Consider the following 18863-nt stretch of genomic DNA (forward strand, 5'->3'; position numbering starts at 1 on the left):
TTAAACGCCGATTTGTTATCATATAAAAAGAATACCAAATTTGCCAAAAATGGAGAAAACTACATCAATGAATTGTGTAGTAAACATTTGTATTAAAGTTATTTTTTATTCTAATATAGTTATAATTCATATAAAAAGAAACGTCGTGTTAACTGTGAAAGTATAAAGACACTGAGCTTTGCTTGGTTCATTCACCTTTAAATTTATATATTAAATATGTACAATGTAAGTTATTTTAATAAAAATATTATAAAAAACTGTAAATGGATGTTTATAAAAGCTTCCTTTTTTAAATTTAATGCAAATAATTAATTAATTGCTTTTGGGTTTCTAATGAAGGTGCTTGTTTCAGCTTATTTCGTACGTAATATAAACGGGAAGGAACTGGCTATAGTTGGCGGGCACTCCTTTTATTGTGGCTCCCGCGGGGCTAAGACCGCCATATGGAGGTGTACGAGATGGGGCCAGTGCAGAGCCAGGTTCATCATGAACGTTCAGGGAGAAATGGTGACGTCACATCTGGAACACAACCATAAGCCTCCTATGTTTGTTATACGCGAAGGTATTTATTACAAGATATAGATATAGGATACCGTTGTGTCATTCATTGAAATTTATATATTATGATCGTTCGACCATTTCCTTTTGACCATTTTGTAAATATTACACACGTATTTTAATTTAACAATATTTTGTTATAAATAATGAGGACTATAATAAAATAATTTTGTTTTTTATTTAACCAAAATACAGCGAACATTAAAGATTTGATGAATTTTAATAAGGTTATTTCTTGTTTTTGTACCAAACGATATTATAATAATTTTATATATATATATATATTTGTCAACCAATAAAATAGTTGTTTAAACGGTAAATCATTTTTATTGATCATACAATACAAACCTTTTTAATGTTTTAAACTGAAAATGTATGCTTTTAATATTTGTAAAGGAGAATGAGCGGCTTTTGTTACAACGTTGTTTCGAAGCTTTACGATTTTCCAAATAGTTTTTACTGTTCTAGTGACGTGTGTCCGGAACCAGCTCGGGAAGCCGGTGGCTATATTAAATGGCTTTACCTATTACAGCTCGTTCCGCAGCAAGTTGGTGCTATCCTGGCGTTGCACTCGCGGCTCTCCATGTAAAGCTAGACTGTCCACCACCCCGGAGTACAAAATCATCAGAGGTTTTGTCAAACATATCCACGAACCGCCACGTTTTGTTATACACGAAGGAATTATACATAAACTTTAATTATATAGTTTTATTCTGTACACACTATTATCATAAAAATTTCGCTTAGATTCTGTTAAAATGTGAAAATTCTGTCTACTGTGAAACTATGTAGTCTAGACGTAATGTTACAAAGATATAATGTTATTTTTATGAAATTGAACGTTTATAGCATCGGGATATGAGATTACCGCTTGTGTATTGTTTCTTGTAGGTTTTATCTATACTTAATAAGATTTAATATCTGCCTCACTTTTTATTGAATTAATTTATACGATTATTTCCAAAAAAAAATCTTTTATATCCTCATATGAGTTTGATAGAATGGTTTGTTACAATTTACTTAGTATTATTTTTCTATAAATAATGCACAATAAAAAAAAAGGTTAATTCTTAATAATGTTAGTCGCTATATTAAGATATATAATAGGTTTGTATGATAGCATATTTTAAGGTAGTTACACAACGCAGCTATAAACTATTTGAAAGAAATTTCAACGAATGTTTCCAGTGATTTGGTGTAAAACTCGTTCAGGTAGAGAGGTTCTGATAGTAGACGGGTATTCGTTCCGACTGATGAGGCGACACATTGCCACGGATTACTGCTGGTGTGCTAAAGGAAATAAATGTACATACTTCCAAGGTCGTGGTTTCAAAGGTTAAGGAGATCGTGAAGGCGAATGTGCGACACAATCACGATCCAATGAAATACATCATAAGTGGTCGCTATTATTATAAAATGTTGTAAATTAATGTATACTATACATATATATTTTTCGGATTTACTTGTACTAGATAGTAATTTATTTTATACGATAAGTTTTCTTTTGAAATTAATTTTCTCGACCGAACTCCAAAACCGTTAATCAAAACTAATGATAAAATTAATTCTACATAAGTAAGTTATTATGATGGTTGTTTAGTTTATAAGAATTTTGATGGTTTTATTTTTAACGATTGTGAAGATAACTGGGCCGATTGATTAATAATTCTTGATGTTTCGTAGATAGCTTGCCATATCAGGAATATACTTAACTGTCTATACAAAAAGATTATATATATATACATTCAGTATGATCTTTCTAAATAATTTGTAATAGATTTCTATCAATTTTAATGTTCATTATTCAGAGAGTTTGTGTTGTCCGTATGTTTATAATTTTTTTTCGTGTTAGTGTTATCTGTCTCTCAGGGGTCAGTAAAGGTTGCAACACGTGTAAATGTTTTAATGAAACAATTTTTTTGGATTACTATACGCAGTTTATTATTTTTAAAACTACATATGTACTCTCGGCAGACGAGATGTGAATATCTCACATCTCCTTTGTCCTTGACCACAGTTGCTGCAAAGTAAGCGAAAAGATATCTTTATATATATATAAGTACATATATATATGAACCTTAGATTATTCCTTTATTATAAATCATTGATGACATGTAATCTAATCTAGTCATGAATTAAATATCCATCGAAATAACTGTTTTTTGACTTTATTTTATATATATATTTGTCTTTTTTATGAAAATTTATTTAAAGATTTACTTATTCGGACACCTTTGGAACTTTTCAAATATTTTACTCCCATTAATACAACCAACACAACTATCATTCTCATTTTTTATTTACACAGATTAAAGAAATATATGAAGCAAAACAAAACCGTTTTCTTGACCTTCCGATGTCTCTAATGAGGTTCTTTATATTTCAGTATTAATTTTTAAGAATAATGTCGGCAAAGAAGTCGCAGTGGTGGATAAATTCACATATTATTGCGGAAGTCGCAGCGAGAACACAGTGTCGTGGCGCTGCAGTTACTCTAAGTGTAGATCCAGATTCCTCATCACCTGCGACCATCAGGTCATCAGAGGAACCTTCGAGCACAAACACGACCCGCCAAGATTCTTCATAAAGGAAGGCGTCTTAATGAGGATCAGGAAATGATCTCAATTATAACTTAATTTTTATTACATTTTCTTACATATGAATAACTAGCAATTTTTGACAATTTTTGTTCTCATCATCAGTAATACTCGCCATACATTTTATTTATATGCATATAAATATGAATCGACTTATCCGACACTAGAAAAAGTTGTTGTGTAATAATAACTACTTAAGTAAATATAATAACATAACCAAGAAATAAAAAGAAGTGCATTGCCTTTTATATTCTTAAGATTTGAAATCAATCTGCACTTATTCGGGAGAACAATAGAAGGAAGGAAACAACAACGCATCCGTTTCGCAATATTTTTGTGTATTAATAATATTTTTTAATAAAATACTTAAATTTAAATTTTCTTCTTAATCTTACATAATAATGTAATATATAATAAAAAAAAAACGCTGCTTTAAGACTATTTTTAAATGGTTTCCTGTTTAACTGTGACATAAGAAACAATTCTTCATATTTGTTGAAGTATAATAATAATACTAGTTTCGGAAAATTCTCTCTAGTTTTTCTTCATCTATATTAAATTTGACTACCCTGCAAGTATGTCATTCAAGTATATAGTACTAGTTTCTGTTGTCGCTTTAATTTTTTCGATCGAAGGAAATTCACAACACTATTAATTTGGAACGGCTGTAACAGCGATAATACTATGGTCTTGCAATAAAAATCCATTATAATATAAGACAATAAAACGTATTTCATTTAGTTGAAAAAAACGATAAAGAAATGATAGGAATAATATTGATTAAGATAATAATATTAAAATGATATGTGGTGTTTTCAGTGACCCAGATACTGAACAAAGCCGGCAAGCAGATAGCCATTTTGAACGGATTTACATACTACTGTGCTGCAATGGGTACGTCCACGGTCGCGTGGAGGTGCACGCGGGGCAAGACCTGCAAGGCCCGCTTTGTGACAGCACGAGGATGCGACCTAGTCATCAGGTCTCACCTGACACACGGCCATTATCCACCCAGGTTCATAATAAAGAACGGAGTACTGCATAAAATATAGCATCGCGTAATATATTTTTACAAATATTATTTGGTATTAATAAAACATGACGCAAATTTCCTTTGTACAATTACAAACAAATTACAAATAACAAAAAAAATATTAAGGTTAAACATTTTTGACTCGCAGATGCCATCGATGATGGATAGCGAGACTTTAAGACTCTCAGTTACTAGTTGATGTTGGGAATACCATAGTATGATAGTACTAAGTAGATGGAATTTAGGAGCTAAAAGTGTTTTTAGTAAATAATATAAGTGTCACAGTTACCGATGACAGTATGTTCAAAGAAAAGCTTTGAAATTTATTTTAATAATATCGTTGTATGTAATCATCAGGGATCTATTTACATATCAATTTATGTAAATATCTTCATTCGCTTATTTATAAGTGTGTACATATTAAATTTTAATAAATTTCACTTTCAACCCTTACAAAATGTCTCACATGTGATAAGGGCGTGTTCAAATAACACGTGGTAAATCGAACAAAGAAATATTTTATTATAACAAAAATTTACAATAAATATAGTCTTGTATGTTATTTATTCAAATTTGCAAATAAATAACAGCTATTATTAACATTTGTCATTTTTTATTCCTAAGTTAGATTTGATTAGAATATAAGAGAAAAGTTACCCTGGGGGAAAAGATGAACATAAAAAGCGACTATTTAAAAATGTTACAATTATACTGTTACTTTTTTTACAATGTGACCTGAGTTTGTCAAACTAATTATTCATTCAATGAGAGATTAAAAAACAGTAACTTTGATTATTATAACGATTGATTCCAGTGGAGTGGGTGAAAAACAGAAGCGGGAAGGAACTTGCCATCATCAATGACTTTACGTACTACAACGATTTCAAGAGCAAATCCACTTCGACTTGGCGCTGCACCAGAGGACGGACGTGTAGATCTCGCTTTATAATTGATAATACAGGAAAAGTTGTCAGAATAAACTTGGAACACGATCATTTAGCTCCTCGTTACTTTGTTAGGGATGGTGTCTATTTTAAATTTTGATGGTAATTAAACCTTAAAAAAATAAATGACTTTTTTTATTTAAAAAAACCATTAATCTAATTTCATCCATAAAACTATCTTATGATTATAGCATACAACTAGTTCGTAAGAATTTAAAATAAGAATACACTATCTGACACCTATTCATTATTTCAGTTACATGGGTTAAAAACAGATGGGGCAAGCAGCTGGCTATAGTGAGTGACTACAGCTTCTATAACGACAAACGAAGCAACTCCACCATATCCTGGCGCTGCACCCGTGGCACGACCTGCAAGGCTCGCTTCATAGTTAACCTGAACAATGTCATGCAAAGGCGCAACCTCACTCACAACCACAGACCCTGCAAATATTTGATACACAACGGACTCTATGTGAAGATTTGAATATAAATAAGTTTGAACTTCTCGTATCTTAAATAAAGTGATACATAAATTATGAATTAATATACTTGTGTAGATCTAGTCAAGTTCTTCGATTCAATGTATCTGTTCTCTGTCACCGTTTAATGTCTTATATCAATTACTTAGTCTAGCTGTTATGTGGCATGCGGAAAAATAAAGATAGTCCACAAAATGCTTTTTATATGGAAACACGGATACAACTTTGCAAAACGTCAAATATTTCGAAACTAACCGAAAAATTTTTTGCAGTACAATTTTTAAAGAACAAATCCGGAAGAGAATTGGCGTTGATAGATGGCTTCACTTTCTATCCAGCGACTCGGAACAACAGAACCATTATCTGGAGGTGTACCAGAGGTCCCATCTGTAAGGCTCGGTTCACATCGACACCCGATTCCAGGATAGTGAGGCACAACCTCTCACATCAACATTTAGCATCGAATTACGTTGTGCATGACGGAGTCTATTTTAAAATCTAAAATAAATTCCACAAATTGCTGGAAGTTTCTTATACCTTAACCAAATAAATTTTTTAGGTTTTATAACAGACATTTCCCTGACGATACTTGTTTCTTATGACCGGTCGTGTTTTACTAATTTATTGATCAGCATTATGAGTGTCAAGGCTTTAAGATATGTCTTTATTTTTTACGTTACCTGGCCGACAGATATTTAATAAAAATTAGAGAACTTGAATTTGAATTATTTCTTTAGAATTGTGTAGAAAGTCGGAAACTTTTAGCGTATAGTTTTAATCTTGGTGGTTACGCTTTATTAGTTAATAAGATTTATTTTTAATCTGTGATTTTGACTTATTTTTTTTATTTTGGACAATATGTAACAAATGTTTGTTTGATTATAACATATTAAAAACGACAGCAATCATTCATTTTTTATATTATTAATATTGTGTTTTATTACTATAATAGTTCTCGTTATTGTTTAATATAGACGTATATATGTTTACAGTGCATTGGGTATATAAAACTTCTGCAACAAAACTGGCGGTGATTGAAGGGTTTACATTCTATTGCGCTACGAAGGATAAAATGACCAGCGCCTGGAGATGCACTAAAGGTGGTAATTGTAAAGCAAAGTTTACACTCCACACTGGCACTCAGGACATCATGAGACCAGACTTACACCATGATCACTCTCCCCCCAACTTCATCATAAAAGATGGAGTTTACTAGAAGATATAACACCATTATATTGATGTTCAAACATATTTAAAATACTTGCATACTTGTTTAGAATACATGTTAGTTTGTATTCTACTAGAATAGATACAAAATTATGATTTTATTATAAAATAAGTTTTCTTATTAATGTTCTTAGTTTTTTTTAACAGTTGCACTAAAACTGTTGTATTGTAGCGTTTCTGTTCCGCGAAATATTTGTGTTTACTAAATAATCAAGAGAATCAATTAATGATGTGTCCGCGGAGCTGGACGAAAGTTGATAATAATATTAATATAGTAAATAAAAATGTGGAAGTTATAATTTTAATTGAAGCTACACGGTTTCAATCGGAACAAGACACTGCATTCCTTCTTATGTATATTTGACTTATAAAATGAATGTCGTCATAGTGCTGACGTCCAACAACGACTATGTTATTTAATTAAGATTGGATGCCACACCAGATTTACTAAAATATTAACTGTTGGTTAATATATTGAATAAAATTTGAGTTATAATAAATGATAGCAGTATGCTTAGTCCAAGGTTGTGTCGTCCTACGGGACGTTAACAGCTGTTCATTCATAAATGCAAGCGCATTATAGTATTAAAATAGGCTACGGGGTGAAACGAGCACAGCTTCGTATATAGGGTGACGATGTGAACTAGAACAACATGAACAAAGACTTGGATCTCGTCGTAACGATTTCATTATTTACTAATATTTGCTTTCGACTTCGTCTGCTTTAGTTTCAGAATCACAAATGTACAGCTGACTTAAAGGCAGTAAATAAGAAATTTTGGATTTTATCAATATTTTTTTTTTCCGTTTGATGAAAAATATCCTTTGTCCTTTTCCTGGTTCTAAGCTATCTTTCATAAAATTTTCAGCCCAAGCCGTACAGCCGTTCTTGAGTTATAAATAGTGTAACTAACACAACTTTTATATATAAAAGATTAATATGTATTTCTGTACTAATATTATTATAGTTAACAGAAATTATCATAGTTTTCGTGTTTGTGAATCAATTTTCAAAACGGTAATCTTTGTTCAAGTTCTATTTTTAAATTTTCATTTATAATTAAAATAAACTATATAACTAAGCTAGTACAATGAAGATTGAGTCTTGAAAACTCTGATAAGTTTCTATTTTGTTGTTGTACCTTCGAAATGAAGTAGAAAAATCAAATAACTATTACTTTTATAACCCTAATATTTCCTTTTCTTTTATAATAAAGATGTTGAAGCCATACAATTTTTTCTGTGTAATGCATGTAGTTAACTCGTGAATAAATTCAGCATTTATCTCATCCCCTAGGACTAATCACTTCAAAACATGCTTATAATGACCAATACAGTAACACTTCCATATCACATTACTTTAATATTAGTTCTACAAGATACGAATGCTTTCAGTGATGTGGGTTCTTAAGTCTACTGGCAAGGAGTTGGCTGTCATCAACGGCTTCACCTTCTACCTCCACAAGAGGCTGTTGAAGACGAACGTGTACAGTTGCACCCATGGATCTCCTTGCACGGCCCGCGTCAGTTTCACCAAAGATCACTATAGAACATTGGTTAAATGCAATACCATCCACAACCATCGCCCACCGAAATTCATCATCGAGGACGGCATATATTTTCGCGTGTAAACATCACAGACATTTGTTAAAATTTAAACGATACACCACCAGCCACAATCGCTTGTTTAAGAACATACAAATAGACAAGCTAACTTCTGTACAAAATCGCTGTTAAAATTTTCTTTTCACCATATTTATATACAAGATCTCGCTTGCATGTGTTAAGATACAACTGTGATTAAAAAAATAAATATATTTTGTTTACGGGTATATTTTGATCTCTATACTATTTTATTATGAATGTATACATACTGTATATTTTTGGTTTATATTATGTTTAGAAGTTATATTTTCTTATATCTATACAAATAGATGGGCAGGAAAGACCCATTGTTTGAAATAAATAACTAATAAGTAAATTATTGGATAGTTATAAAATAGGATGAAGAAAGAGTATAGTAATGAGTAATTAGCGTATGTGTATTCTTTCGTAATCATCGTCTTTGAGTGGAACGTACTGCGTATTTACAGTTAAGTAGTCGGTATTAACGTCGGCCCGATCTTATTACACGGTTAGCGATATCGTAATACTTAATAAGTACACGTATTTGTAGTGTTTTACCAAAAATGATTACGACGTAAAACAAAGTTGATTTAATGTTGAGAATATTAATATTTTTAACTATTAAAACTATTTCCTTAATTATAATAAATTTTATTAAAATAATTTTGAAAAAGAAAAAACACACATCTCTCGACAATACGAGTGTTTCAAATGTATTCATTTTTTATTTTGATATTCTTATATTTTTTTGTAAATTTTTTCGTCAGTATTATTTTTCGCTGACAGTATACAATGATTTTTTTGTTAATAATTAAATCGGGACATCTTTTTTGTATAACCACATGTTTTGTTATAAGAAACACAATGCTATACACTTGTACACGTTTCAACGATATAATGCCAAAGATTTTTATGTCAAATTAAAGTTTTAATATTACAAATATTTATTAAATATTTCATGTCACAATAGTTGTTATGCTAAGATCAAAGATCAATCTTCAAAATAGGTTCTTTATCTCAAAATTCTGTACAGTTTATAAATGTTTATGTAAATGTACACAAATTAATATATAGATTTAAAAAAAAAACCATTCGTCTATTTTCTTATATCCGGACTATTATATTATTCTTAATTTTAAAATGTCTGATACTATACCAGTAAAAACGTTTCAGTACTAACGCTCGCCAAATCACGGTACACGGGCAAACAGATCGTGATACTCGACAATTATACGTATTATTGCAAAAAGCTGTGCAAAAAGACCAACTGCTCTCACTGGTACTGTTCCACGAATAACTGGAAAGGATGCAATGCTAAATTGAAGCTCGACGAGAACTTCGGTATCATTGAAATGTCGAAACAGCACACCCATCCACCAGCTAGATACCGCATACACAACGGACTGTATTGTAAATTTTAACCGCTATGTTTATTTCAAGAAATAAATTCTATTGATTCTCATCATTTCGACTTTGGTTTGTCTGTCATGTTGTGTATATAGTTGGCGAAGGAAATCCAGGTAAAATTTTTTATAGGAAAAGTATTGAATTTTTACAAAGTAATGAATATTATTGTTTACAGATTTCCAATTGCTGCCCTTACCTAGCGGTAGATGCTTGCTTCGTATCGGCGATGATACGTACTCTACTAATAGTAAGAACATTAACGGTTTCACGACCTGGTACTGTTCAAAACGAGTGAGCAAACGATGTCCGGTTAAAGTGAGAACGCTAAACACAAACATGCAATGTATAGTAAATAAACACACACATGGACCGTAACTAAGTGGGCAAATTACAATTATTTTACGTTTTATTTGCCTATAATACATTTTGTTATACAATGAAAATTTTATTGTTCTTATTCTACATAAATATAAGCCAGGGTGGACTTTAAAGACAATGTAGATATATGTATATATATATGTATTCATATATACATACATATATATGAATACATGATTAAAGCATATCAATAAAATTAAATGTATAAAGTGTACGTATAATGGTTCTCCTTTGGTTCCCATCGCAAAATTTTCTAGGAACCCAACTAAAAGCAAAAAAAATCCTTGCTTTAATGAATAAAAAAATTATGTAGTGAAAATCAGAAACTACTGACGTTATTACAATTAAGTATTTTTTTAACTTAATAAAGATATCTAATTAGTATTAAATTTCATCTTTCTTGTTCAAGGTTACGAACTAATCCCACTGATCCAGGGCGGTCACTTGCTCCGTTTGGGCAACTTTACTTACTCCAGTAATTACAAGAGCACGACAGGAAGAAGCGTGTGGTATTGTTCGAGACGAAGACGAAAGAATTGCAAAGCTTCGATAAAAATGATAAACAGAACTATAATCAGTATATGTGGAAAACACACCCACGAATAAACTTTGTAGTTGAATTTTTACATTTAGTAATTTATTCTCATCGTACCCTTAGAATTTTATCGGAAACTTCACAAACGTTTTATAAAAATAGAATAATTAATTAAAGACTCGAACACTAAATAAAATTGCATTTCATGATTTTTAACAAAATGTTAATAAATAAACGAATTTATTGAAAACGGTATTTCAATTGCTTATCAGTTATTTGATGTCAATTAACTTTTTACTAAAATTGAAATGTCTTTATTATTATCATGCAAATTTTACAGATGCTGTGTATTTTATACCGACAAAGGGAGGTAATTACATTCTACGTTGTGGCGAACACACGTTCTGGTCAAATTGGTACAAACATGAACCAAAAGACAAGCCGTTCAGGAACTGGTACTGTTCAAAACGATCTAAGAGCGGGTGCAAAGTGTTAGTGAAAACGACAAACAATACAATTGACATCATCATTGGAAAACACAACCATTAAAATATTATAAAAACCGATCTAGACTTTCGCTTTTACAATATTTTCCAATTTTAAACATTTATTCCTATCAATTTGATATCCTCATGCGCAAATGAAGAATATAATATTGTTCACAGTGGAGTTTCTGCCAACAAAGAAAGGCAATTACAAGTTGCTTTACGATGGGCATACCTTTTGGTGTGATAGATTCACACTGTTTAAAGGCAAGCCGTGTAGGTGGTACTGTTCTAAGAAGAAGAGTCGACGATGTCCAGCTATTGTCAGGACCTTGGATTCCCAGCTGGTGGCGTTTTTGTATAGTCATAACCATGACTAATAAATTTATTAAATTTTTATATTTTTATTTGTAACTATTAAATATTATATTATATAATGAAAAGCCTTTAAATTCTATAAAATATCATATGTTATAACCACCAAGAAAAACCGAAATAATATGAAAAATATACTATGAAAAGTTAAAAAAAAAATCCTTCTCTTACGCTTATAACTTTGTAGGATATTTGATAAACTACATTTTCTTGAAATAACCTTATACTAAAAAAAATTCCTCAAATATTTGACATTTTGTATGGAATAGTTGTTCAGATGAAGGTGAGCTTAAAAAGGTCATAAGCTCGCACAAACACTCATACTAAATATAAAATAAATTAAACTATTGTTTAAAATAATAATATGTAGATATTATCTGATTTTGTATATTTTTCCAGCTGAAATCGTAATTGGAAGTAAGGGCAAGGAACAACTTCTATACAACGGCTACAAATACTATAACCGTGGCTACGTCGGCGGTAAGATAAGATGGTGCTGTACCAAGAGGTGGTGCAACGCTATTTGTTACACCTTGGGATCACAGATTGTCAAGATGAGAGACGAACACACACACAGCTCGCCATTTTTAAATCTTTTGAGATAAAATATTCAGCGTTTCAAATACTATTTGTCACTTTTTTTAAAATTTAATGTGATTCATGAACGTGTACAGAAATTTTAAGAATGTTTTCATTATTACCGTTTTCTGTAGGCTAGGTTTATTATCGATGTTGGTATAATGAAAGATCTAAAACATGGACGTATTGTGGGTTAGATGAAAATTTGTGTGACAATAGCAAGAATTGTCTTTATACTTTCGTTGAAACTTGTCTCGATAGTAATATTTTATACTATATTATATTAAAATTATATATTAAAAACTGTCGTATGATTTGTAATTTAGAAAAGCTTTAACAAACATGAGTTTATTTTATATTTTTCTAGTTATGTGCTTATTATTTGTTGTAAATAGCATGATGACTTTTATTTAATTCCAGCATATTTCTTCATGGCCTCAAATGGACGAACGCAAATGATTTACAAGGATATGAAGTTCTACCAACAGCCGGAAGGTCAGGATAGGATAAGATGGAGGTGCACTAAAAGAGGATGCAGAGCGTTTTATTTCACAATCGCCGGTATCATAGTGAGGTCGCAGGAGAGACACAATCATGAGGACTCGAAGTATCCGATCGAAAAAAAAGCTTTCAAAAACAATATACGTTGATGGATTTTGTGTTTTAGAAATACAATTATTTGCAATTTACTAGATAATACATAGTTGTACTAATGAGATTACCATTTAGTTACTAAGCAAACTGTTATTATTCCGACGATGAATAAGTAGAAATTGTTTTATTAAATAAAAATAATTTATTACAAAACACTGATTCAAAATTATGATAACCTCATCGCAGCCTCTTTTGTTTTATCTTCGTTGTTCAGTTAAATGTAGTCCTTCTTTCTCAATACCGATACTATTTGAATCACATATTACATTTTTAGGAAAACTAGTTCGAACAGCTCGAGGCTATCAACTTCTTCTGTTAAACGACTACACGTTCACGAGGCATTGTGTCACCAAGAGGAAAACAAGATGGCGGTGCTCTGTAAGGACCTGTTCCGCAAGAATTCACACCATTGAGGGAACCATCGTCCGTGCTGTGGAGAACCACAACCATTCCCCACGAGAAATAGATCGGACATATAACGAAACGTCGGATATGTGATTTTTTTCATGGAAATTATACAAAAAGTTATAGTGGTCAAACATTTTTTCCTTTTCCAGTACTTCCATATATAGGTATCATACTGAACAAGACATCTTTAAAATATATATGGGGACCAATTTAACACGAAACTATAAAGATAATACCGTCCAACCAAGAAACTACTGCTTTCATTGAATACGTTTCATAATCAAAATTTACAAATACCCCGTACTTTTATACAATCCAAACCAAAAATATATAATGCATAGTTAGACATATTAATCCTTTTAGGTCTATGATTAGGCTTGGGTATTGATAAGTTTGTCTTTTCCAAAATAATTTGAAAGTTGAAATAGAATATATGAAATGATACAAGGTTAATTAAATAAGCAAAATGAGAAATTAACAACTTCAATATTAAATACCGCCTTATTAAATAGACAAACAAATGAAAAAAAATTAAAATTTATCAAACAATTACCATACTCTCGTATCGACTGGCTCACTGTGGCATCTTATAAAGATTTTAATTTAGTTAAAAGTAAAATCAAGAAAGCATTATTATGATAGTGAAATCACGTGTGTTGTAATTTATATATAAAAATTTTGCTAAAACATTTTTTTTTTTGTTTTATTCAAACGAAACCTTTCTTATTTTTTAATCCAATTTTTACGTGCATTTATTAAACAACATGATTAATTATAGATGGAGGCGCTGTCATTTTCTCTTCCACAACCGGCACTCCTAAATACCTTATATTCAATGGCTTCAAATTTAGAGTGAACGGTTCTCAAGGGTCCAAAGTCAGGTGGCGTTGCGCTAGCCACGAGAGATTCCGCTGCAAAGCCATAATTCATACTATCGATAATGAAGTTGTTTACGTTGTAGATAATCATACGGTGCATGAAGACAAAACGAATTTTGACACTGAGAGTGTGGGTAGTAACACAACTAGACAAAACCAAATTTTCTTTAATTAAGCCATTCTTCATTATCTAATCAAAATATTTGTTTGTTACACTTTGTGACTGTTAATTATGTTACTATAGTTTTACTTTTATCTTGTGATTTATTTGACATATTTAATTACATATAAGTACTTTATACTATTAATTTATTGGTACTGTAGTTGTAATATATTAAAATTATTTTTATTTACTGATTTTATAATTTATAGTCTTGTTTATATTTCGTTAGAATAAAAAAAGAAAATAAATAAATTTGTTCAATTTGTAAACTTTTTCAAAGAAAGGTTATTATTAAAAAGGTGATTAAAACAAACGAATAAACAGTTCCTTCTAGCAATTATTTTTTAACAGGGAATAGCTTTTTAAGAAAGATGAAACACTTCTATTAGTCCGTGGAAAAGTAGTTATAATATGAAAACTAGTTTAAATTTAAAAACTTGTGAATCTTTCACATCTCGTCTGCCCGTGATCACGGTTGTTTTAAAGTAACCGAAACGTCGGGAGTGTGTAGCTTTTAAAACAGACGAAACCTCTCAGCATTCCATGGATTCACCGTGCGGTACGGGTCTATCGCGTTGCAGTGAGAGGACAGTGCCAACAACAGTGCCTGGGACTTGCGACACAGGTGTAGGTTTAAGGGGCCCCTAACTAACGAGCGTTAAACGCTCATCTCCATTGTCCAAGCTCCTCTCTCTACCTTTACAATTTTGAAATTAACCTACTACGACTGCCTTCGAAACACGTTCCAAGAATGAATTGATGTTAGTCCTTAGCAGATCCAAGTCTTTTAGCAGGTTGTAGAAAGATTTGACTGTTATACATACCTCTCGCACCTACTTTTACCGCGTACAAATTTATGGATTTAATAAAATAACCATAGTATTCCGAAAAATATTAGTTTCATTTATATGTAAGTGTTAGTGTTTTGTCAACAGAAGTATTTTTTAATATTAAAAGATATTTTTGCAGATTTCAAATTGATAATGTCCCAAAAGGGAAAGATGATGATGGTGATTAGAGGCTACACGTTCTGCAAGAAACAAGAATACTTCCATGGAAAAATTCGCTGGGTTTGTTCGACCCATAATCACAAAGGCTGCCGCGCGCTAGTTCACACTCTCGACGACCACATATTAAAACTGAATAATGACCACAATCATGAGCCGAGAATAAATTGATAATAATTCAAATTTAAATCAATTTAAAATACATTGGATACGGTTATTTCAGATTTATATTTAACTTAAATTTTTATTGGATACTTATCATGTGCATGAGTTTTGTAGGTAGACCTTTTATTATTTTAGTTTTGTTACGAATTGAGTTGAAGGGTAATGAATATTAAACTATATATATTAAAAATATAATATATAATTTTCTATAAGATTTTCCACATTATTGTTACATCGCATTATATTTATAAAAATGTTATTTTAAGGTTTTAAACTAATAAAATCACAGCGGGGGAGAACACTTATAAAAGTTGGCGGTTTCACATTCTGTAAGAGGCAGGAATACTCCACTGGTAAAATTCGATGGGTGTGTTCTACCCATAATCATAGAGGATGTCGCGCGCTGGTGCATACCATACACGACCAAATTGTGAAACTGAAAAATGAACATAATCATCAATTAAAAGAAAATTTTTACAATCATGTTAGCGCTGTAAAAGATTTTTGTCATATTGTAATAAATTAATTGAAACTTGATCATCATTTTTTAACACAAAAGAAATATTTATAACATATAATTTCCCGAAACATTAAAAAATTTTATATATTTGGATATAACGTTACAATATTTTCATTTGCCATTTAAATTAAGATCCAAATTATTGTAATTCCAAAAAAATCCTATTAATACAATAGAAATTGTGTATTTATCAACAGTAACATTTGTGACATCTCGCCGTGGCAAGACACTACTGAGCATTAACGGTTTCACGTTCTGTGCTCAAAGTGCATCGGGTCTGAAAACCAGGTGGATTTGTTCAACCCACAACCATAGGCACTGCAGAGCGGTTGTTCACACTTACGACAACCAAATAATCAGGATCAATAACAATCATTGTCATGACTTTTATAATAAATCAGCACCCCCTTCAAATCTTCGGATTTGACTTCTAGTAACGATTTTATATTAAGCAGAGGGTATGTTTATTTTTCCAATTGTTAATTTAAATGCATAATTTAGGCTGAAAGTATATTATTATTGTTTGTGGAGTGTGTGGATGTTAAAAATTAAAAAGTGATATTTCATAACGAATATTTAAAAATCAAATAATAAATAATCTTCAGTACTGAATATAGAAGATATACAATGTGGATAAGATGATACGGCCGTAATTAAACTCAGACGAAAACTTCTCAACATTCCATGGTTCACCGTGCGGGTGCCGGGTACATCCCATTGCAGACAGAGGAGCTTTAACAGTGCCTGGGATTTGCGATACCTGTATAGGTTTAAGGGGCCCCTATTTAACGCGCGTTAAATGCTCCCCAACGTTCGTCCAAGCTTCTCTCTCAACCTAACCAAATGTGAAATGAAACTATTAGGGCAGCCCTTTTTTTTCTTTTTTTACTTGTGGTTATTTCTTTTTGCGCTCTGGCTAGCGAAAGACTAACCACTTCACGTATTATTTCTAAAATCCTATCGTGATCGCTATCCAGGAGTAGCCTACATCTCACCAGCAAATTTTTAGTAGTTCCAACTGTCTCCTCGCAAATATAGCAAGTTTTATGTACTTACCCCAACTTACTAAGGTACCCTTATCTGGAACAGTCATTTGGAATGCATTGAGATAAAATTTAAGCCGTGCTGGCGACTAATAATGAATTAATGTGCGCTTTTTTGACACTCGTTCTGCAGTTCTAAACTCATTGCATGGATTTTATATTTAGCATTGTCGACCTGCCGAAAAAAAAACTTTGAAAATATTCGTATCTTTATGCTTATTACTTGATCCTAACCTTACTCTGTTAGTTTAGGCTTCTATCATAAACTGTTTATGGTATTGAAGTCTTGATTCTAGGGGTATCTTTGATTTTATTAGTGATAAAAGACGCCATCATGGGATTTATCCAGGATATGTCTCTTGGAAACTCTTAGGTGTTTATAGAGCGCCGACGGCCTTTTTGGATTAATCCCAAAACTATTGCGGTCCCTAAATAAAGCTGACGAATCATCCGATAGCGTGGGCCCAAACTACATTTTTATGATGCCTGCATCTAACTTTGACAAAAGGGTTTTATTAAAATGAAGGACGAAGAAAGACCAATACAAACGTGAAATTAGGTAAATATCGTAGATCCGCGCTTTTTTACGTACGTACCTTTACAGTTATGTGTCAGTATTGCGAGATCGTTAGAAAAGACTAAAATAGATTCTGTGTATTTATTATTAAATTTAAAACGATATCCCTATTTTTATCATTACTTATTAGTTCATCTACTGAGATATTAAATACAACATTAAATATAATTGAAGATAAACAACAGCCACGAAATAGTCCTTTATTGCAACTCAAATTTTTTGAAAGACCTTTTTTATTTGTTATAGAAAACTTTAATTTTGAGTAATAAGACGTGATAATATCATTAACTACTGTTGGAAAATTATACCATCTTAGCGCGAATAGTATTAATTCATGTTGTATCGACCCGAACGCGTTTTCCAAGTCTATCCAACAAATTGTAATTTGACTCTCGCTTTTCTAACACCTTTTACGCTCTCCAACAACATAGTGTTGTGTTCTAGGCATCCAGGAATTCCGGGTAAAACCTTTTCTGGTAATTTGGCCTAAAATACCTGTTGCTAGGCATAAATCGCATCATTTTTGTTTGTCGAACCGAGGAAAAGGTTTTGGATGTGGTATTCGTTAAGGCTATCGGTCTAGTATCTTTCGGATCAGTAACTCGATATTTTTTGGGAACGAGGACAAAGATTTTTTTTCCGAAGAACTCCGGGATTGGCGTCCTTAACCAGATTTTACCGTATATACTATATGTACACTACATACCCGACCACAACACATGAAAAATGTTTTTAGTACCTCGAAGATTGTAAGTAGGTGTGAATACCACGTTGCTGGTACCCATCATGCCATGTCGAGTTATGAAAAATTTCAGGAATGTAGTTTTAGTGGGCCACCGGAAAAACCCTTTGGATTAGATCATCTTTCAGCTTTAAAGTAATTCAAGATTAAGAATAGGCCAAAGGGTCACCAAGACCCTGAGAGTTCATACTCGTTGGTCTTTTAGGACGTGAATCTCCCTGTACGTTTCTTTTGAGAACGCCATCGTTTCTCTTTTACCTTTCGAGAGAGGTAAAAAAACTCTCGTAGTTGTCCAAATAATGGCCGGTCTATCGTGCAGGCAGTACAGATATTACGAAAAAAATTATCTTTAATTAAGCAAACCGATAAATAGCTTTCAGCCGAAACTTTCAGATGAGATGTGCGAATATTAAATTATTTGGATCAAAAACCAACCTAAAGGTCGATTAGGGCAGCATTTCGCTTACAAACATCCCGTAGA

At 31.8% G+C, this 18863-nt stretch overlaps 1 protein-coding gene across 11 annotated transcripts in view; it reads left to right on the forward strand.

The window, feature by feature from the left end:
- The window catches only part of LOC116769155 (protein tramtrack, beta isoform), a 102067-nt gene extending 91190 nt beyond the window's left edge, over positions 1–10877 (forward strand). Inside the window, exons 5-6 of one of the 11 annotated variants that reach the window (XM_061527648.1) lie at positions 10049–10120; positions 10661–10877. In XM_061527648.1, coding sequence (XP_061383632.1) covers positions 10049–10120; positions 10661–10857 — 269 coding nt within the window. In that variant the 3' untranslated portion in view covers positions 10858–10877. Of the gene's footprint in view, positions 1–352; positions 726–1026; positions 1321–2944; positions 3533–3974; positions 4171–5002; positions 5259–5388; positions 5634–5885; positions 6003–6605; positions 7629–8235; positions 8487–9639; positions 9932–10048; positions 10121–10660 lie in introns of those variants that run through there. The other 10 variants (XM_061527592.1, XM_061527679.1, XM_061527569.1 and 7 more) reach the window with 10 other exon arrangements.
- The last annotated feature ends 7986 nt before the right edge of the window (positions 10878–18863 follow it).

The sequence above is a fragment of the Danaus plexippus genome, chromosome 5 (assembly GCF_018135715.1).
Source record: "Danaus plexippus chromosome 5, MEX_DaPlex, whole genome shotgun sequence".
In the NCBI taxonomy this organism is placed as follows: domain Eukaryota; kingdom Metazoa; phylum Arthropoda; class Insecta; order Lepidoptera; family Nymphalidae; genus Danaus; species Danaus plexippus.